Raw genomic sequence first — 23,568 nt, 5'->3', positions numbered from 1 at the left:
TTGGGATGGGATGGGAACACTGATCTGGATGTGGGGAGGTAAGAGGATGTGTAAAAAGAGTAATAAAAACATTGTTTATATGAATGAACTGTCAAACAACAAAGTCAATCTACAAATCCTCCTGAATTTATAGAGATCAGAAGGTCCTATAGTGTGCCTAATGACAAGATCTTTATCATCTGATAACTGCCCTTGGCTCCAGACAATCACAGATCAGACTCTGCCAACAATCACTGAAGATTCCACGGTCCAGATTCAAGTAGAGCTCACTTAGCTCTTTGAGTTTTGCTCTGTGCCTCATGACTAAGATGCAGGCAGCCCATGCCTACGTTTCTGATTCATGAAAATACTAGAGCATAAATTTTTCTCTATTAAAAAAAAACAGGAGAAGCCAATACAAAAAAAAAAAAAAAAAAAAAAACATGCTAAACCTGGGGCTGGAGATGACTGAATGGTTAAGAGCACTTACTGCTTAGGCAGAGAACCAAAGTTTGGTTTCCCGGCACCCACTCTGCCACTCACAAGCACCCTTAGTTATAGTCCTAGGGGTTGTACTCATACTCACTCACTTTGTCCTCAATGGGCTCTTCATGCATGCAGTACATATACACTCATACACACAGGCAGACATTCATACACATGAAATAATTTTTTAAAAGAAAAACAGATACTGCAAGATGCTTTTCTCAAGTGTTTGGAACATTTTTCCTTTTCATCAGCAATGTGTAACAGGTCAATTTCCTCTACATCTTTCCCAGTACTTGATTTAATCTGTATCTCTGTGAAGTAGTATTGGATTTTATTTTGGGAAATTTATATTTCCCTAATGACTAATATTGTTTGACAGATTTCCATTTGGTTATTAGCGATTAGTGAGTATTATATCATCTTCAATGAACTGCCAATTCAAGTCTTTTGTTAACATTAATTAGGTTGCTTCTTTTCTTTTTATTTAGTTACAGGGTTCTTTATTTAGGAAACAAGTCCCTTGTCAGACACAGGACTTGCAAATGCTTTCTCCTAAATTATAGCATTTACTTAATGGTGTCCTTATGAGCTACAAAAGTTTTTATGATAAAATACAGTCCATTTCTGTCTAGTACATGTTTTAATTTTTTTTTTCAAAGACAGGGTTTCTCTGTGTAGTTTTCGTCCCTGTCCTGGATCTCACTCTATAGACCAGGCTGGTCTTGAACTCACAGAGATCTGCCTGCTCTGCCTCCCATGTGCTGGGATTGAAGGCGTATGCCACCACAACCCGGTGTATTTTACCTTTGATATTATAGATACGAACTAAGATTTTTCTTTATTTATGCCTATGATCTACTTGAGCTAGTTCTGGAAACATGTTGAGCAAATATTTAAGTTAATTTGTTTTTCAAATAGATAATAGATGTCCAACCAAAATAGAAAAAAACAAAACAAAACATCAAACTACCCTTCCTCTGTTGTCTTGGTAACTTTGCTAAGGATCAGTTGGACAGAACCATGACATTCTGTCCTCTGACAATTCTGTTCAATTTATGTAATGGCCATCCGTATAGTAAAATTACAATGTCTTAATTTCTCCATCTCTGTAGTAACTCTTAAAGTTCTGGTTCTTGCTTTTGGGAATATTTTAATTATTCCATTTCAGTTTAAATTTTAAGATGGGCATGCCAATTTTTGCCAAAATACCAGCTGTGATTTTTGTTATGGATGTGTGGAAACTAAAATCTGATATAATGGGCTGACTTTAACTAAGCAAAATAAAAATTTCCAGTCAATAAATTCAGATGCTTTCCCACTTATTCATTTCCTTTTTTTCATGTTTTGTGGTTTTCAGTATACACGTTCTTGATTTTTTTGTTTGCTTGTTGCTTAACTTAGTCTTCAGAACTTATTATTATCACTATCTTTACAGAGCTGGGATTGGATCAAGGACCTCCCTCATGCTAAAAAAAAATGCTCATCAGTAGGGATGTATTCTCAACTCTATCCTTCTTGAGGTTACTCTCTGTTTTCTTGATTTCTTTTGATTTGCTCATTGAAAATTTATTGAACTACAGTTGAGTTTTATGCATTGTTATCACACATTGACGCCAGGTATACTCATTGACTTGCTCTACTTTAATTCAGTTTCTTGGCTGATAGCATCATGGCAATAAAGTGATAGTTCTCACTATTAGCCTGTCGAGGTGTCTTTTATTTATTCTCTCAAGTAACTGTTTGGGCTGGAATTTGCAATACAAAGTTGACAAAAGTGATGAGGTGATGAAAGCAGACATTCTCTTTTTCCAGATATTGGGGTGGTATTAGCCAGGAGCTCACCATTAACTATGATTAAGTTGTGAGCTTCTGACAAATGCTTTCATCAGGCTGGGGAAGCTCCTTTATATTCCCATTTTGTCGAATGTTCCAGTAACATGTGTGGAAAAGTCCAGGTGCTTTTTTTTTTTTTTTGGAGGGGCGGTTTGTACATTGAAATCTCATTTTTGTGTGTGCATTAGTGTATTATCAATGTAAGGTAAATTGATGAATTTTAAGACGCAAACTCTTTTGTCATCAGAAAGATAAAAATCAGTTGTGCATGATATATAATTACTGTTTCTGTTTTCACTTTGCTAATATTTTGATTAGAGTTTCTGTATCATTGGTTATGAAAGATATTACTCTATAATTTCTTCTATTACTTGTGACTTTTACATTATGCTAATATCAGCCTCACAGAATGATTTGGAAGTATTAACCTCTCTATTTTCTGAAACAATTTTTCAGAGATTGTTACAACTTATTTAAATAGTTAAACTTTGAAACTACTAGGATGCCACCAGAGCCCAGAAATTTTTGTGGAAATATTTTAAATTACAAACTGCATAATTTTATCTATTGATGTACTCTAGACTGCTAGTAAAATATGGAATCACTGTTCTATTGTTCTACTGCAGGTTTACTCTGTTATTGCTGTTTGTTGTATCTCTGTTTTAAGCTCACTCATAGTATTACATTAACTTTATTGTCCAATCTTAAGTCAAGGACATCAAGAGATTAAGTATTATATTCTCTAGATATATATTGTATTTACTATTTCATATATTTCATGCTTTGGTGATTTAATTTCTTTCTGTAATTCCTACTAAAATTTGTGATTATTTTATCTCAGCCTGAAGGATTTCTCTTAGTGTTCCTGATAAGATAGTTTGCCACTGACTGTCTCATTTCATATTATTTAATTGAAAATTGGCATATACAATGTCATATACACATATATAGTGACAGCATGTTCACATAATGTTTTCTAGTGGATTCTCCTTCTCCTCAGCCTTCCTTCCCTCACTCCTTTCCTGCCCATGCTTGCATATTTCTTGGTCTCTTTTCTGCTTTCCTGTCTGGAGTTTCTTTTGTACTGTTCCACAATATCTGAACATCCCTGTTTTGTTCTCATCTTTATTATAATGTTACATACACACACTGGAATTTTACTCAACTATAAAAATGAAATTTTATAATGTACACAAAGTGGGTGGAGCTGGAAAGGATTACAATAAGCTTGACCCAGAACGATAAGAACCATGTGTTTGTGCTCATGTGGATCCTAGTGTGTGGTATACATATGCATCTGTGTAAGTGGGAGTAAGTGTGGGTTAAGCCTAAGAAACTGAAAATAAGTATGGTTTTACTTTCTCTTCATTTGGAAAGACACTTTACTGAATATAAAATTATGGATTCAGTTTTCTCTATACTTTCAGACTAACTGCATTAATGTCATTCACTTTTATTCTGGCCTCTATCTGTACCAGGCTCCGGATGACGAGCTAACAACACCTGAGGCCTGTGCAGGTCACAGGCACTGGAAGGACAGTGGCTATCAGGATAATCTCCTTCTCTCTGGCCCTGACTTTCAGGCTATGATTATATGTCTCAGTATGAATCTCTGGACTTATGCTACTTAGGGCTTAGATATTTTGAATACTTACTATTTTTGATAAGATCTGGCTATTATTTCTTCAAGCATTTTCCTAGCTTTCACATTTTTCTCTTCATGCATTTATATGGACTTTTATCAGCACACTGGAGCATATCCTCCAGGCCTCTGAGAATCTTTTCTTTGGTTTTTTTTTAATTCATCGTTCTCGTAGATTACACACTCTATTCATCAACCTCAAGTCCACTGATTCTCCTTCTGCCGTCCTGAGGCACCTGTTGAACCACTCTCATGGAAAATTCCCATTCTGTACCTGTTAAATAATAACTTCGAACTCCTTGTTAAGAATCTTTCCATGTTAACATATTATCATACTCGCTTTTAATTCTTTAAGCATGTTTTCTTCAAATATTTGAATTGTGCTTTGAAGTCTTTTTCTACTATATTCCACATCTGGGGAAAATCTGAAGCTTCTATTCCCTCTTTGCTCACTCTCCCCAACTGGGTATGGATCCTGGTTTCCTGTCTCTCTGCATGTCTGCTTTTGCTGAAACTCATTTATTCACCACTGCCAAGATCATTACTTCCAGCAAGAAATGCCACCACATGTGGACCTCAACCTCTGGGAAGATCAATTAAGCCTTTTTGGTCCCATGCAAATTAGTGCCAATTCTTCTGGTCTGCCAGGTCCCAAGAGAATGCCCACACCAAGTTCACAAAAGGGGCACAGAGCAAGAATGGCAGTCCTGGATAAAAATGCAACCCACTGCCAGTTACTATTCAAACTGTTTTAGCCTTGAAGTCTAAGGAGGTCTCATGTTCCTGCCTGCCCTTCATGGGTGTTCTGACATGGTTCTGTTGGTTTGTTTCATCAATTTCTGATGGCCTCTTGCTTTGAAAAGAAAGATGCCAGCAGTTCTTACTATCTATACTCAGAGACAATTCAAACATAATTTCTGTGTTTCTTCAGGACACACAAAAAAGTGAAAATACTTGTCCAGGAAGTCATATACCTATAACACAATCTTGTATCTAAGGCTCAGAGAACATCATGGAAGCAGGGCAGAAACACTGTGAGGGCCAAGGGACAAACACGTTTGTTAGCAGATTGTGTAGTCTACATACGACAGAGAAGCTGCACCCTGGGTGTCAAAACAGTTTGTCTGCTTAACAAGACATAAATTATAACACCAGTTGCCATGCCAATGTCGACAGGGAAATCTCACCGGTGGTGAGTGGTCATGATTGTCTCTCTCTTGGCTTCTAGATGAAGAGCTACAGACAATTAATGAATGCTAGAGAGGGCCAGCCATTCTCCTCCCCAAAAGGGGGGACAGACTCTTAATTGACAATACCAAGTGGTCATCTCTAAAAATAAAGATAAACAACAATAAATAGGCTCACCAGATTATATTTATATATTCATTCATTTATATATATTTTATATACCATAATATGAACAAACAGACATATATGTATGACAACAGTAATTGTAAAAAAAGAAGGCCATGAATTTGGCTGAAAGAAGTGCAGAAGTGATGTAAATACAAGTGTACATATATTGAAAGATATTTAAAAAGTAATATGAAGAAATTACCCAGCAGAGCAAGGATGTCATTAGAAACATGTCCATCTAAGTTTTCTCTACAAGCTGCATGAAGTCTGACTTGTTCCACTTATGATGAAGACGGTCTCTCAAGCAAATACCTACACACAGGATCTCTCCAGGAACTGAGTGTCCTCAATACCATCCTGTCAATGGCTCAGTTTTCACTGTTAGGAAATTCCAAGTGTTTTATATTTCAACCATATGTTACAAATGTAGCTAATTTATTGTTTTAGAAGGCAATTATAAAAATTCTTCTATGTGGCCAAGGGTAATGTACTGACCTTCCTAGGACTCCAGTCCCTCTGAAATAATATGTATGAGGCAGTTCCTGGCAGTGATACTTACATATAAAACCCCACTCCTGCTATGAAACAACCCAAATTGTCTTCTCAGCACAGAGATAGGTTTTGATAAACTGAGCTTTCCATTTAGAATTCTTAAATAAATATATCTATGATAAGGATGCTGGATAAGATTAAGAGCATATTTATGGTTCCAGGGTTAGGATTCTGGATAATCTCCTTGGCAGTACACATTGCTCTACCCTGTGTGAGTGGAGATTCACTGTTCAAACCAACAAGCCCTTTGATACTTAGAAATTTTAGATTCTGCTCTATTTTTAAAAGCAACTGTATCAGTATTCATCCACTGTTTGGCATGGCCATTCATTTATTTTCAAAAAGGCTATTTTATAACCACACTTCCTTCCAGGAAGCCTAGCAACTAAGTAGAAACCCAAATGACTGACAGAAATTATACAGGGACCTTCCTGTTGGCTAAGAAGCAGGATTAATTAAACTAATGTGCTAAATCTTGAGCAAATAATTATGCAGAGAATAATTATGCAGAGACAGAAAGCTTCTTTATTTGTTTTTAATATTTGTGTGTTTTAATCTGCACTGAAAGAAAGGCAAAACATAGTAGAAAAGTATTTTTGTATTTGATCTTTTAGTAAGGCTAAGTCAATTAGTATGCAATGGTAAGAAATAATGCCCATTTCCATGAGTAAAGTGATGATTATTCAAATACACTAATTGTTTATTAAAACTAAATAATCTTACATATTCTTCTTTATGTGATGGCTAGTTAACAGTGATTAAACATATGATCAAAATGTTTCAAAAGAAAAAGCCAATCTCTATGAAATTAATCTAGCTTTCTAGCAAATTTGTTTGTTTTTTATACCATACTAAGACCTGAAATGGTTTGAACTGATTAAAATTCTTAGAGTGTTCATATATAATTAAATTTATTATGATATATAGCTCTACTGTTTCAGTGCCAATACAGTTCTGAATTAAAAGAGTTCAGAATGAAAAAAAACACTGGTCATTACAATATATCTGATACTTGGGCACTTATAACTTACTATTGCTTTGTGAGATTCTATTATTCATTAAAATAAACTAAGAAGTGTTCTCAATTTGGATACAAAAACACACTTTCCTATACATAAGGATGGTTCACAGTATTTATAATAATGCTTCAGGTTCTAATTGAAAAACAAAACAAAAAAACAATTTGGGGCAGGGGAAACGAAGAATACCTAGAAAATTCTTAAAGTCAATGAGACATTAGAATCAGTTATATAGGAATGAATGTGGTCCAGTTCTCTCTGTAATCCAAGGCTTCACTGTAGTGATTTCACCTATTTTAGCTATTATGACCTTAATCTAAAACAAAACAAAAACTCTACCAACCTTAGGGCTACAGCATGCAGTAATAATTTTAGCAATGAAGTCATGAATGCTATTTCAAGCTGTCTCAAAATTCTGGACATCAACATCTTGGGAAGTCAACTTTGCTATAGAAAAATATGAATTGTATTGCCTATTATATTTATGGATACTTGGTGTGGTAGTTTCAACGTAATTGGCTTCCAAAGCTTATAAGGAGTGGCACTATTAAGATGGGGTTTGCTGGGGTATGTGTGGCCTTTTTGGAGGAAGTGTGTCACTGTAGGGGTGGTCTTTGAGGTCTCATATATGTCCAAGCCACACCCAGTGTCTCAGACCACTTCCTGTTTCTTTTTTGATCAAAAGGTAGCCAGCACCATGTTTGCCTGCATGCTGCCATGTCCTGCCATGATGACAATGGACTTAACTTCTGAAACTGTAAGCATACCAGTTAAATATTTTCCTTTATAAAAGTTGCTGTGCTCATTCATGGGGTCTCTTCACAGCAATAGAAACTCTAACTGAGACACTTGGAAATCTCTTAGGTAATAAGCTATTCCCAAGAACATTAAGATCCATTTATTTTATGTGATGTTGGGAATTGAACTCCAGGCCATATACATGCTGGGACACACTCTACCACTGAGTTCTTTTTTTGTTTGTTTGTTTGGTTTTTCAAGACAGGGTTTCTCTGTGTAGCTTTGCACCTTTCCTGGAACTCACTTGGTAGACCAGGCTGGCCTCGAACTCACAGAGATCCACCTGCCTTTGCCTCCCGGGTGCTGGGATTAAAGGCATGCGCCACCACCGCCCGGCCCTACCACTGAGTTCTATCTCTAGCATTTTAAGAAATTTTTATGCTATATAATTTCATGCTATATAAGCACAATACAGTTTATGAGACTACACTACTTCTCAGGAGTTAGTCTTTAATGGATAATGAAATCAGCCCTATTGACAAAGAAAATTTTAAACTCTAGGCAAGAAAATTATTTTTTTATCCATAAAACGATTGCACACACGTTTCTTTCAAACTACAATATCCAGATCCTACTTCTGGATAAATTCATAAAAGTAAACTGGTCTTGCAGGGTGTGTTAACAAACACCTTTAATCTCAGCACTAAGGAAGCAGAGGGAGAAGGATTTCTGTGAATTTGAAGTCAGCCTGGTCTACATAGTGAGTTCTAGGAAAGATAAATTTTTATAGAGATACTCCACCTTAAAAAAAAAAGAATTAAATATATCTTTCTCTTGAAATAAATATGGTTGAATCAGTGAAAGATCAGCACCTCAGTGAACTTTAGTCATCGCAAAGGACCAGGGCAATCCTGTAAACAACTCATGAGGACTGTAGGAATTTTAGTAACTAATAACAAAAGTCACACAATAAAATTACTACCAAACTATACATTCACACACTTTTAGAAATGGCTTTCTGAAAGACAGAGTAAATCTAGCACTCCTCCCTGACTCGTCTCCCACTTGTTTTACTGGAGGGAAGACAGGCAAACCTGAAACACTAGTATTGACAACAGAGCCATGTGTTTACTTAGATTGCAGGGAAGCTTGGTTCGCCACTAAAGTGCTTGAAGAAGTTCAAGAAGAGTCAATTCAGACTGAGCTCACAGTCATAATACAGGGAACATGAGACCTGCAGTGAAACGACTGTGGCATACCCCATGGGATACGCTGTATTACAGGCTGCAGAACACCCCATTGTAGAAGCTGGTAACCTACAGAAGCCCATCTGTTAGCTAACATAGAAGGCTTCCTCTCGGATCTGTGGAATCAAGCTTGTGGTTCAACATCAACAGTTTCAGATCTGTGATTCATTTTTATTAAGACTAAATAATTAAAAAATAGCTGGGCAGTGGTGGCGCAGACCTTTAATCCCAGCATTCAGGAGGCAGAGGCAGGCGGATCTCTGTGAGTTTGAGGCTAGCCTGGGCTACAGAGTGAGTTCTAGGAAAGGCTCCAAAGCTACACATAGAAATTCTGCCTCAAAAACAAACAAACAAACAAACAAAAAACCACAGACTTACATGTTAAATATATAGTTAAGTGGGATCTATATAAATGACACATAAAATGAAAGAAAAATACGAAATAAACTAAGATAAAAGAGAAATCTTACCAAATTTTAAATAGTACAATTATACTCAAGCTTTGCTAAGAATAGGTTTAACACATAAAAGTTCCTAATCTCATGTATACAAATTAAATGATATATTTCTCATCAATAATTTTTTTTTTTTTTTTGTTTTTCGAGACAGGGTTTCTTTGTGTAGCTTTTGTGCCTTTCCTGGAACTCACTTGGTAGCCCAGGCTGGCCTTGAACTCACAGAGATCCTCCTGGCTCTGCCTCCCGAGTGCTGGGATTAAAGGCATGCGCCACCACCGCCCGGCCTCATCAATAATTTTTATCCTCTATATGTGTGGGTGAGATATGCTATTTAGATTTAAGAATAAAATCAAAGTCCACTGAAATTATTAAAAATTCTGAAAAGTTAAAGGTGGAAAGAACATAGATTTTCTTTTTTGAATTTTAATTACTACTGAAATAGTTTTAAAACTATATATATATATATATATATATATATATATATATAAAACAAAAACAAACTCAGAAGGTTGTATTTATATATTTGTGCATACATATAAACATATAATGGATAGGCAGATGCAAAACTAACTGGGGAAAAAGAGGCTATGAATCTGAGTGTGAGAGCAGCATGAAAAAGTTAGAGGAGGACATGGGAAGGCACAGAGAGAGGAAAGGGAAGGAGGAAAATTAAATAATTACATTTTGATTAAACTATATAAAATTGTTGAAGTAGGGAAAATGTAAAGGAACTATTTCCTTTAAATGATAAAAACTCTCATGTTTGAAAGTGCATTTGTGTTATAATGCGAACTAAATAAAATTTGACTTATCAATTAGCTAGTTTAATAACCTTCCTGTAATCTCCACTTTTCTAGAGATTCGTTCACTCACTTCCCCCACTCACCATCACTGTGCAAACCTTCCGTGTCCTAGACAACCCAATTCACAAACTCTTTGTCGCCTATCAGTACACAAACATATTTTTCTTCTCCCTTTCTTTACTTCTCCCTCCAGTTGCTAGTCTATCTCCTTTTCCTTTGAAATTTAGGCTTCTTCATGTCTGTGGTCTCATCTGTGATTCCCTTAACTCCTATCCCACATTATTCCATCCATTTCACTGACATGTTACATCGAGGTTCCCACAACTGGTCAAAGTGCAGAGAATAAAGTGTCTGTGTGTTACCTAGTCACATGTGGAACCTATCTATCAGAACCCCTCCTTAAAGGCTCAGGGATCACTAAAGAAAAAGGAAACTGAAGGATTTTAAGAGCCAGAGGTTGGGAAGGAATGGAGCAGTACAGTGTCTCCTAGATTACGGGAGTGTGGGAGCCCGTTCTCGGGTTCCTTGTGGCTTTACCCAGCAGGTCCACATGGAGGATGATCAGGACCACGGGCCTGAGTACAGGTGTCTGACATGGTCTGCACTTGGCTGTGCTGGGGGAGGAGGTCTTTCTTTTGCTCCACCCCTTGGCGTCTCTATAAAAACCCTGGGGCAGAGAGAGTCGGGGCCCGTTGGAATAGGTTCCAGGCCCTCTCGAGGCTATCCTTTATTTTCTATCTGTTTATCTCCTCAAGATTCTCCACAATAAATCCTTCTATCTAATATTTCCTGCTGCTCACACTCAAGAAAACTCTGGGGAGCTGTGGGGTTGGTGGGTAAACGCCCCACACAGGAGCACTGTGCTCACAAACTCACAGCAGCTGGAACTGCCTATATAAGAGGAGGCCAGCCAATACTCCAGTGTGGAGGAACCCTACTCCTAGATAAGGAACTGCTGACAATGGCTTGTAGAAGGAGTCAGTTTTCCTCAAGTATAGGGCCGTGAGTAAGTTGACCAGGAACCAGTGGGTAGCCCCACATCCATGAAACACACACACACACACACACACACACACACACACACACACACACATATATATACACATACATACATACATACATACCCAAATTGGACTTGGTGGGTTGATAAAAACCAACCAACCACAAGACATTAAGTTGGGGGAGGAGCAGTGAGTGGATCTGGAACAGTTAGGACAAGGAGCAGAGGCTCAATACTATCAAAACACATTGTAAGGATACATGAAATTCTCAAAGAATAAAAAGATTATATTTTAAAATATACATCTTTTCTAAAGATGGATTTATATTGGGTTTAGGTCAAAACTTTGTTAGTGTTACAGGAGTTCCCTACGTCTACTGCCCGCGAAATCTATGTAACTACAAAATAACTGATAGGATTAAATACCTGCTGGGACTGTGAGTCACAGGACTGAATAAGGCTTATAAATCTTATAAATTGAAAACCAAGATGCCTTCCTCCTTGTATGTGTTCTTTTTGGACTTGTTTAAATTGAAAATAATTTTTATGCAATATATTCTGAGCAGGTTTTTCCTTCTCGATCTCCTCTCATATCCTCCCTATCTGTCCACTCATTCAACTGCATCCTTTATTATCCCTTTGGTAAAAAAACAGGCAAATAAACCAGAACAACAACAAAAGAAAACAAAGAAGCACAAAAACACACCTACACAGACACGCATACAAACAGAAAGGAAACCCAGAAAAATCACAAAACCTGAAACCATAATATACAAGCGAAAGACCATGAAGATAAAAAATGCTGGAAAAATGCCCAACTAGATATCTTTTATTTCCGTCCATTTTAATCCTTTCCACGAAATAGCAGAAAGAAAGACTTCAACTTCACCCAACTCTACCCAGAGTCCCAGCTCCATAAGATCTCAGAGATGAAAGGAACCAGTTCCGCACTGGTGATACTGAACATGATGATGTCCTGCCTTCTCATTATGCATCTTCCCTTAACAGTGAATAGACAGCCCTAGTGTATGGATGTATGCTTGCTTGCTTTGCCTGGCTGTGGCTAACTGCTACAGTCTAGGGTGAACATTAATGTTATGTTCTGAAAGTTCTAGGCTAAAAATATTTGATCAATTTTACAGAAAACCTTTTATCATATTTTTTTACTTTGGTTTCTATTTATAGTAGTAAGCCCAAGTGACAACTTAAACAAGGTAAGGATGACCCTCTCACCTGCAGGCGGCTCAGAAGCTCCGCTTTCTTCATCAGTACTTTCATCATAAATTGCATCTTGGTCAGTTGGTTTTTCAGAACATGTAGTTTCCCTGGAAACAGAGAAAGGCAGAACTGGAAATCATCAGTTCACCTGTGGCTAACTGTTTACATTACCAGTAAGCAAATACAAACAAATGTTCCTGGAAAAAAGGTTCTTCTCAGATAGAAATATTGAGAGAATTATGTGATTTAGATAAAATTACTTAGAGATAAGTCCCATAAAAGAGGTTTTATTTTAATTATAAATGGCTGTTTAATGTTTACTATTATTAATTACTTAATTATCTTACCACATTTTATTCTTCTAATCTCTGTGGGCCAGTCATTAGCATTGTAAAAAATCTGAAAGCAGTTCTACATTTCACTAAATTGTCCCCAAAATGAAGAACAGAGGGCTTATATGATTGTTCGGTACCATATGTAAATAGCCCTCAATGCCAGAACAGGATCTGACTTAGGAAAGGCTAAAATTAACTGCTACCTTCTTTATACTATGGCATTTGAAACCCTATGCTTCATTTCAGGTTCAAGGCAGCTGAATCTAATCTAAGTGAATTAATAACTAAAAACACTTAAAATTGTCCAAACCTATACTAGCCACTTGTAATCTATGATGTTTCCCTTAAGAATCAAGTATACAGATAGTTACAGAAACAAAAAAAAAAAAAAAAACTTGATAATAATAGAATAAAATAACATACTTTGATCAGACAACATGAATGCCCCATGGTATTTAGCATTCATTAGCTGGATCTAAAGTTAGCACTGCTTAGATGTAAAGATTACAGATATGTAACCAACTTGCAGCCTTGGAGGAGGTGCAAGGTTTTCTTAACTGATATATTTCTTAGTTCATAATGTCTAAGAATTAAATAAATTAGCCGGGCGGTGGTGGCGCACGCCTTTAATCCCAGCACTCGGGAGGCAGAGCCAGGCGGATCTCTGTGAATTCGAGGCCAGCCTGGGCTACCAAGTGAGTTCCAGGAAAGGCGCAAAGCTACACAAGAGAAACCCTGTCTCGAAAAACCAAAAAAAAAAAAAAAAAAAAAAAAAAAAAAAAAAAAAAGAATTAAATAAATTAAATCCTGTCTTAGTTAGGGTTTTTATTGCTGTGAAGAGACACCATGACCACAGCCACTCTTATAAGGAAAACATTTAATTGGGGTGGCTTACTTACAGTTTCACAGGTTTAGTCCATTACCATCATGGTGGGGAACATAGAGGTCTGCAGGCAGACATAATGCTGGCTACATCTTGATCAGAAGCAATAGGATGTAGACTGTCTCACTGGACATGGCTTGAACATATATGAACCCTAAAAGCCCATCTCCACAGTGACACACTTCCTCCAACAAAGCCACATTTCCTAATAATGCCACTCCCTTCGAGGGCCGTTTTCTTTCAAACCACCACAAACCCCATGCCAGCTTTATAGGCTATGATTGTATGTTGTACTTTAAATAATACCATGGAAATCATGGAGAAATTTTGTGGAGAATGCACTCGCCTGTGCTAGAATGTCTAAACCCAGACTACAAAAACAAAAACAACACAAAAAACAAAAAAAAAAAACCAAAGACCAAAAAACCCCCCAAACAAAACAAACAAACAAAACCCATATTCTAAAAGTTGGTATCTACCTTGCCAACAGCTTGTAAAGACATTCTCCCTAGGTTTACACCTGATGTTGGGGAGCAAAAAGGATGTACCTTTCAGGTTTCATATTCTGTTCCAGCTGCTGGATTTCATTTAACAACTTATGCAAGCTTCGGATCTTTGTTTTCTTCTCATTCAGCACCAAGATAAATCTCTGATACAGATCAGCCTCCAAGGCTTCTTTGGCACTCACACATTTCTCAAATCTAAAGAAAAAAAAATCAAACAAGTGAACAAACTGTAAGTCAAGTAGATTTTATATCATTAATATTCAATATTAATTTTATATCATTAATATTCAATCTCAATCTCATTCTCATGATTTCAAGAAAACTTGAAAGCAAAAATAACTAAGGTCATTTTATACATGCTTTCAAAAACTTAAATGTTTTAAGGAGAGAAATGAACAAATTAGAAGATATAATTATTAATATTTTTAATTTATGTTCTAAAACAAAGAATGAAAATAGAAATAAAGCTTTTTAAACTAAATGTTCAAACATAATAATTTAATCATATGTAGTTTATTTAAAAAATAATATTTTCATGAGAACTTCAAACAAGCAAATGTACGGTTTCCTTAGTACATTAATATTACCGTAATAGAAGCCACTAGCATATTTTATATTAAAGCAATACAGCCAATTTGTTGTCTTCAGACTATGACTTGTTCCACAAGAACATAATTTATCAATTTGTGTCTTTATAACCCACCACATATGCATGCACACACCCAAACAAAAATAGAAACACATATGTTATGAACTCAATTATACCACTTGATATTTGCAAGAAGACAATACAGAAATGATAAATTTGTCAAGAAGAATATATCTTCAGTTTCAGATATGTAAGAAAAAAGGATAAAAGTCTCTGTATTTCAAATTCTTCCTGGAATGCTTTAATTACCAAGGGATTTCATTTGTCTTAATACCCCAAGATATAGAGAGAAGGCAAACTAGTAAAAGTTGTATATACCTGGTGTGTACGTAAACATGTCTTGAATAAATTCCTATTTTACAAATTTATACACAAATTAGTTCACTGAAAGTATTCTTTTAAATATAGTCAAGTTCTGCCTGCTTTTATCTTTATAACACTGTTTATTCTATGTTTCTAAAAGTATTTTATATGCATTCCATGTTTCCCAATAATTAAATATGTACATTTATATAAAGCATATCTTACAATAAAATTCTTAGAAATGAAATTGTCAAAATGGGATACTTTTCAGATAGGCCCTTAATGTCCCACAATCCACCTATTTAACAATACAGAGAATGTATTCTGAGATGAAAAGGATCATCTAACAATGCTATTCTGGAACTATTCAGTGCAGATTCTTTTAGCATGAATTGTTGAGGTTGTCATTCCATTAGAACACAGAACATGTGTATTATACCCAGTGCTTTACTCTCAGTGCCTAGCAGAGATGTTCAGTACACATTAACGAGATAAAGTGAGTTCAATGGGACAGGTTTTTTTCCCAGCTCGATTGATGAGTTTTACATGTCCCCAAGAGTGAACTTGTGCTTTTCAACACACCCTTCTATACCCTCTCTGAGCCCGTCTTCCAAGATGCCAACCAGTCAGGCATTAATTACATTGTTTTAAGAAGCAACATAACACTTTGAAGTTCTCTTCCTTAAAGATGTCCCTTTCTCAGCCTAGCCTTCCATTTGTGTACTACTGGTCTACCAGTCAAGAGACTAATCTGAAATCTTTAGCAGCACTGTGTCCCTGCAAGGGGCTGAGGACTTTCTAAAGAGCATGAGATAGAACATGTATCCCTTTAGGCCCTTCACACTGGCAAAAGGTGGCTTGATGGACTTGTTTTGCCTCACTGGATGTGAGAGACACCAATGGCCTGTGGCTCCTCTTAGGAATGTCTCCTTCCCTTTAGTCTTTCAAATTTCCAAAGATATAGCTAACATTCATTGTTCATATTATGCAGGGTTATGTTATTATATCTACAATTTCAGATGCAAACTGTTATGTGAGCATTCTCTTATTTTCATATTATATTTTCTAATGTAATGCCATAAGAAATACAAATGAATAGAATATATATATGTACATACATACATATCTAAACAATCTCAGTATATATAAAAAAAAGCACTTTAGACACATAAAAATAAATATGTACAATACAATAAATTTCATGCATATCACAATTTTTATAGAGAAATTTAAAAATAGCAACAAATTCAGAATCTATTAGATTTAATTCCACATTTAATTTTCACATAAACCTTCCTGAAGTTCTTGACTGAAAGATTATGCACATACATTAACTATCAAAACTATCAAGGTAATTCCTACAACTTTATGAAAACTATCATTTCCCTAACACATAAAAATCTGAAAAGGTATCAAAATGAAACTTATATAATTTTCATAAAAGTAGTACTAACTTGAATAACCATACCACAACTATACTGGCAAAGGTCACATCTTTTCTGTTACAGGGAAAAAAGTTGTGCATCATGTAGGTTAACCTTCCCTGTTTTAACATCTTTATTGCAATCAACTGGTCATCAAACTGGACAACACCTCCTAGAAAAGGCTGAGTTGTATAATATAGCATATGATTATCAACAATCATAGAACACAAATTTACACTCAGTTATTACGTTCTCAACAGACTCAGAGAATATTACCTTTTTTTTCAGTATTTAGGAATTAAGACAAGCATAGCTTATGGCCTACATTATTTTTAAAATCAATCATCTGTAACGTTATAATCTGCTATGCCTTACATATTACTTGGTGAATAATTGGGCAAGAATTACTAGGTGAGACCATTGATCTAGGAGACACACGAGACTCATTGCTAACCTACGGACAATAAAACAAACCCACAGACCACTGAAGCAAGTTACAACTACTCCAAGGATCTTTTCTGAGGCCAGGCTCAAACGAATGACACCATAAGTAGCATCAAGAAGAAAAGGCTTAATGACATTTGTCCTTTCAAAACTGACCGTGACATAGATCAATAATGCTAAGCTTCATCATTAACCTCAGTAATCAGGGACTTGGGAAGTTAGACCAGAATACAGTAATTTTAAAAAGTGACAAATAAATAAATAAATATTAAATGCACGAAGTATTGATGCTTCAAAAGAAAATATTTCTGAGTAGCAAAACAATGTAAGAACAGTATGCAAACAAAAAGACAGAGAGCAAAACAAGGAAACTTCACACAAAGACATTCCAAATAAAATAAGAGCCTGACAGTCCAGAACAAATAAGAGGCACACGCATGTATAGTACAGAAACAGTATAGGGATCATTGCACTAACAGTGAGTTCTGGCCCAGATCACTGCAGCTCACGGCTGTAAAATCAAAGAGAATCTGAGCAGCACAGAATGGCTCAGGAAGGCTGAGAAGTGGAGAAGAGAGCGACACCACAGACTGAACAGACCTCAAGCCAGGAAGAGGATGGCCACACTGTCTCTTGGGCTTTCTGAAGGAAAAGGTTTCCTGTAACTGTTCTTAAACAAGCTAATAGGCTGCTATGGAGACATAAAGATATCCCCTGAGGTCTTTAAAAATCAGACTGGATTCATCTGTAGATAATGTGATTCTACCTTGAAGGCACAAGGACAAAGAGAAAGCGCTTTCAGGGCTTGCTAATTCAGTCCACTCAGTTCACAAAGACTGCCACTCATTATGGGTTTAATAACTATAACTCACAAGAAATCCAGAGAGTTTCTAAACTGAGGTCTGCCTGCAAACAAAAGACCTATTCAGTAACATGTTCTGGAACTTGAGACTTATTGTTTGAAATTAAGTAAGAAATCCAGTATATAAATACAGTTAATAACCTCTGGATTCACATACAAATTTCTAATATTTTCCTTTTATTTGAAATGTCCAAAACCAACCCTGTAATGAAACTTGCTCAAAGGGGAGCAAAGAGCACAATTATTGAATGATAATTAAACAGTAATAGCAAGAAGATGCTAAGGCCTGTGCATTAAAGTTCATACTTTCTATCCATCCTGTAATTCCTTACTCTTCTTTCAAGTCTTGTTTATTCCTACCATGCTAAAGCAAAAGAAATTCATATTTGCTTTTGATCACAACATTGATATATATTTTAATTAAAAATATATCTACAATATTCTATTAATTTCCCTTTAAAATGGAAATATAAACAAATTTTGTAAACAAATTGGTAGTATACAAATCTCCTGGAATAGAGCATAAACAGTTTGGGATTTTTAAGCATACAATGACATTATTGAGTTTGCTCATATTATTTCCTACTCAATTTCAATACATTTCCGATGCATCTCCCATACTTTCTGAAGCAATTTCTGCTGCCTGGTGTGCCCTTCTCTCTACCTTTCTTTCCTTTATCCGCATTACAGATAGGGTGGGGTGGGAAGAAATGATCAGGTCATCAATGGACACATCACAATCAGAAACTATGTGGATGAGTGAACTGTGACAGGGACTCCTAACCGGGCCTAGTTTCTGATGAGTCTCTATCCTGTATGTCCCCAGTTTCTGGACTCAGTACATTTATGTCCTGTTTCTAATCTCTTGAAAGCCATGTCTTAGTAGATACTCATGCCATAGGGCAGCCAGTGTGCTCAGTGTTCTGCTCACTTTCCAGGATTCTGAACTGGTAGGAAGAGAACCCTGAGGAACTACTGCTGTGGCAAGACCACCATACGGAGAGAGCATCAGAGTCATCACATTGGCTTCTCAAAAGGAAGAAAAGCAAATTTGGGAAATATGTAAATTCACTAATCTCAAAGAAGGTATACAGACAAGAGCCTAGAATTCTCTGAAGAGGATTCCTTTCTCTCAATTGGTAGGTTAATCCACTGGCAACACATTGTTAGGCCACACAGAAGACACCAGACCCAGGAATGAAAGCAGAAAAGAGAGCTGGAGCAATCCTAAAAGACAGATTAGAGGAAATGCCTTGTTGCTGGCATGCAAGAGCCCAGACAACAAATCAAGCACTTGCCCAGGACTAGGCCCTGCTCACACTGCTTGCACTGCACAGGCTGCTGTCTCCAGGCTCAGCTTCATTCCCTGCGCTTGCAGCTCAAGCAAGGGGAACTGAATACCAATGAGACAGCCTTCTTCAGTTATTAGCAGACATTGTGAAGCAATTGGTAGAAGAGCAGAGCACCCAGTCTGCATTTTTGTGGGCAACTTATAGATCAAATTTCCTGTCACTGAGGATATTTAGAATTTTAAATATAAAGATACAGTAGCTTATCAAAGCACAGTTCATTTCCTCTAATTGGATTTATTTCATATACAAAATATAAAAATATAATCAGACTATGGATATTATTCCAAATAATGCTTTGTAGCAGATACTTGATACAGATTCATATTAAATGAAAAAAAAACAAAAGTTTAAGAGAAGAATTAATTTTCTATATAGTTTCTAACATATAAACTAAATAATTCTAAAAATATAATATATATTATAATATATAATCAATATATTTAGTTTCTATATCTGGATATAAAAATAATTTTGTTCTAAAAGAGAATACAAGTATTCCTTTAATATAAAATGTGAAAGTCAAAGATAACTGGGTACCAGTTATTTAATTTTATATAGGCTACCATAATTGATTTGATTAACTGTTAAGAACTTCTTCTAGTTACTCTCATTCTCATATACATATGTGGATAACTATCAAACTCTTTAATATGTACTTCTCCAAGGTCTTATTAATGTCCACATATAGCAATCACAATAGTTGCCCTAAAAGTTCACAAGTACTTTTAAATGGGATGCACTTTACCTTGAATGAGAGATTTTTACAACCTACTATATAGCACAATTTGTAACATCATTATGTATATACACCATGTAATTACTCCAAGCACTGCTATACACACAAACATATACATATCACATTTGTTTCTGTGAACATATAAGTGTTCATAACATAGTTCAAACACCTTTTGTGTAACAGAGTGACACAAATTAATTTACTGGGTGAGAATATATTATGATTTACATAAAAATGTAATAATTGAAAACAAATATATCATTCTTATTCATCATTTAAAAAAAGAGGCAAATCCAGGAAAATGAAAGACTTTTTAATGTCTTATTCAGTAGCCACAATTACTTCATCTTTTAAAAATGACTGCAGCATGAATTTTCAGTCAGGGAAATGTCTCTAGTAGAGCCAAAACACACATCATTTGAAATAGTTATTATTCACTAATTCCAAACCAAAAGTCAACTGTATTTATTTATATTTCACCTCTCCTTTTGTTAATTATTAATCCTATAAATTAAGCTACAGTAATTTTTCCCTTATAAATACCGCTAGTCTTTTCAAGTGCTGGTGACTCTATCAGGCCACGTGTACACTAAGCATATATTCTTTCAGCAGGCACCATACTGGGACTAACGTTTTTATTAATGATATAGTAATGGGCTGTGACACTTGATCTGCGGTTACTTCTTACTTTCTTGTTTGTTGATTCTACCAAGCAACAAGAGAGCTGAAATGGTTAATACTCTCCTGCTGTACAAAACAGCCACTAATAACGTGGTTGAATAAAATGGAGTAAAGGAATAATTACGGAGGGATTTTATAAAATGCCTGTTCTACATATGTTGTAAATTTATCTATCATTAGTGTACGTCTACAGGAATGAAAGAGCTCAGTGTTTTCCTGGTGCAAGCACACTGTGTACATACCGGCCTTGAACATCGTTCCAATCTCTCAGGAGCCTTTCATTTTCTTTCTGCAGGTGCTCGTTTCTGGCTTGTTTTTCTGCAATGGTGTCCAGGCAGTAACAAATGAGTTCTCTAATGACTTCAGTTGAGTTTGGAACTTTGTCTAGGTTGAAGGAACCAAGTCTAAACTTTAAAAAAAGAAAGAAAGAAAGAAAAGGAAAACACAGTCAGTTTGAGAGTACTGTTGAGATTGAAGAAATGAACAGTCCAGTTTTTGACATTCTCTCTTGTAAGGTGAAAAATGCATGAGCTGGAAACTGTACTTATTTACCACATACAACACAGTCCACATGAAACCGGGTCAACCGCTAGCTTCCTATTGCATTGATCATACGCATCAACAAGTAGCCTAAAAATAATGTCTCTTACTTCCTATCAGAAAAAAAGCAATATATCTGCTCTTAGACATGCCTCACCATCTGTTTACAAAGCACAAGTTTATCTTACTCTGCTCAGCATCAGGGAACATGTTACACATAACAATTTTTAACCCACATATTATTAAAATAAATGGACATATTTGTACTACAACTATTGAAATGATTCATATATAAGGTACTACTGAAGAAATATCTAGTATTGGTAATAGTTAAAAATTAAATGGTTAAATATCCAATTGGTAATAGTAAAAAGAAAAATAGAATTTCAAGAAACAGATAACCTGGGAAAACTACAAAGGAATTACCTTTTTATTTAAAGACTATGATTTGCTTACAATAGTAATACTAAATGACAGTTGTGTGACATTTTGTTTGTGTTCTGACAAATGCTTGCTGGAGATCAAGAGGGTGGAGCTAGCCACTAGTTAACCATAGAGGCCAGGGGGGGGTGGCTCAGGCCTTTAATCCCAGCACTGGGGGGGGGGCAGAGACAGGCTATTGGCCCCTTTTGGTTGGAGGATCTGAGAGGTAAGAAGTCACTGGTGGCTGCTGCTCTGCTTCTCTGATCGTTCAGGTAACTACCCCAATATCTGACTCCTAGTTTTTATTGATAAGACTAATTATATTCACACTTCAAATGACAACTTGAATACTTATGTAAAAGGTGAGAATCTTAAACTCGCATTAGGAGGGAACTTCAGAATAATTATTATAATGCAAGTGTTAGTTATAAATGAACACACAGGCTAGTTATCTATATGTTTCCTGTTCGATTTTGTTGCTCCTAGATCACTACTTTCTAGTATTTTATGTATTTAATGAAAATACATTGAAAATACATCTTTTCAAGTTGAGAATTGAGACAAAAGCATATCATACAATTTATAAAACAAAAATAACCCAGTTAGAAGTCATTAATACAGAAATCCAAAGCCTATAATCTATATGGCAACCAATAACTTCAGTAACTTCCTTTAATGTACTATCACTTGGATATATAACTCCAAAAGGTGAACTTTTCTAGATAAATGTTTTCTAATTTAAGTGTTCAGACAGAACATACGGTTAGAAGACAGTTTAACATCATGGAAACTATGACAAAAAGTTTAAAACATGAATCTTAGATGTTGAGAAACACTTATACTCATTTAATAAATAAAGAAACATCACTATTGTGATGTTTGCTTTTAACTGTCAACATGACACAGTCCAGAAGCACTTGAGAAGAGCGTCTCATGGCCGGTTAGATCAGGCTGGCTGGCAGATATGTCTATGGGGTCATGCACTGCAGTGGTGCCTGAGCAGGGAGGGATTCATGGCTAGTAAAACAACTGATAAAGAGAGCACAGTATGTGTGCACTACTCTTCCTCCTAGTGACTGTGGACAGAGATCAGCCAGCTCTCTCAAGTGACTGGCACTGTGGTGGTTTTCCACTACAACAGACTGTCACCCAGAATTGTGAACTGAAATAAACTTTCTCCTCTAAGTTTCTTTGTCAGGGCATTTTGTAACAGCAACAGAAAATAAAACTAAAAGAAATATTTATAGACTCTGAGATTATAAACACAAGTTAGAGGATTAAGTATTATATTACTAACCACAAAATATGGTTATATATATATTTATTATATATAAGATAATATATATTAATTACTTTTTTTTTTTTGGTTTTTCGAGACAGGGTTTCTCTGCGTAGCTTTGCGCCTTTCCTGGAGCTCACTTGGTAACCCAGCCTGGCCTCGAACTCACAGAGATCCGCCTGCCTCTGCCTCCCAAGTGCTGGGATTAAAGGCGTGCGCCACCACCACCCGGCTTAATTACGATTTTTAAGCCTGACCTGTTCATAATATTCACTTACTCCTCTGTTTTATCTCATCTTTTACTGGCTCTTTAAAAAGTTAAAATGGTATCAGATGAACAAAAGAATTTCCTTTATTTCAATGAGTGTCCCCATTTGAAAGGAACTCATTTGCTTGGATTAAGTTAAACAATTTAAGAAACATTTAACAAAAACACATTTGGAAAGAGTAGAGATCTAAATTATTTGAGACTGCTGTATCTGATCTAATTATTTATTTTAAACTTTTAATCAAATGGTCAAAAGCATTTGAAATTTTTCATGTAATGAAAGATGAGTCCATGTAACAAGGGTAAAAGTTTAAAAAAGACAACTTTAATGACATGAAGAACATATGAATTGGAAGTAAATTTGAACACGTTCCTTTTGAAGCTTCTCTGAGTGTAAACACACTGAAAGTTAAAGGTCATCTCTGCAATATGACCCTATGAGATTATATAAGGCAAGAGAAAAGCTAAGTTTACTTTCATTTTCAACAACACAGGACACTGTCAACAGAACACACATCCACAAGGGACTTGGCATCTTCTTCATAGTAC

The 23,568-nt window shown here is 35.8% G+C and overlaps 1 protein-coding gene across 4 annotated transcripts in view; it reads right to left on the bottom strand.

Annotated features, from left to right (window-relative positions):
- Xrcc4 (X-ray repair cross complementing 4) overlaps positions 1 to 23,568 on the bottom strand; it is a 239,567-nt gene that overhangs the window by 112,648 nt on the left and 103,351 nt on the right. For all 4 annotated transcript variants that reach the window (XM_028854139.2, XM_028854141.2, XM_028854142.2 and 1 more), the window contains exons 4-6: positions 20,752 to 20,918; positions 14,101 to 14,253; positions 12,350 to 12,441 (exon numbers count right to left, since the gene is read on the bottom strand). In XM_028854139.2, coding sequence (XP_028709972.1) covers positions 12,350 to 12,441; positions 14,101 to 14,253; positions 20,752 to 20,918 — 412 coding nt within the window. The remainder of the gene's footprint in view (positions 1 to 12,349; positions 12,442 to 14,100; positions 14,254 to 20,751; positions 20,919 to 23,568) is intronic.

This window comes from Peromyscus leucopus, chromosome 11 (assembly GCF_004664715.2).
Source record: "Peromyscus leucopus breed LL Stock chromosome 11, UCI_PerLeu_2.1, whole genome shotgun sequence".
NCBI classification, from domain to species: Eukaryota; Metazoa; Chordata; class Mammalia; order Rodentia; family Cricetidae; genus Peromyscus; species Peromyscus leucopus.
Note: the sequence above shows the minus strand (reverse complement) of the source record. Positions and strands in the feature narration are given on the sequence as shown.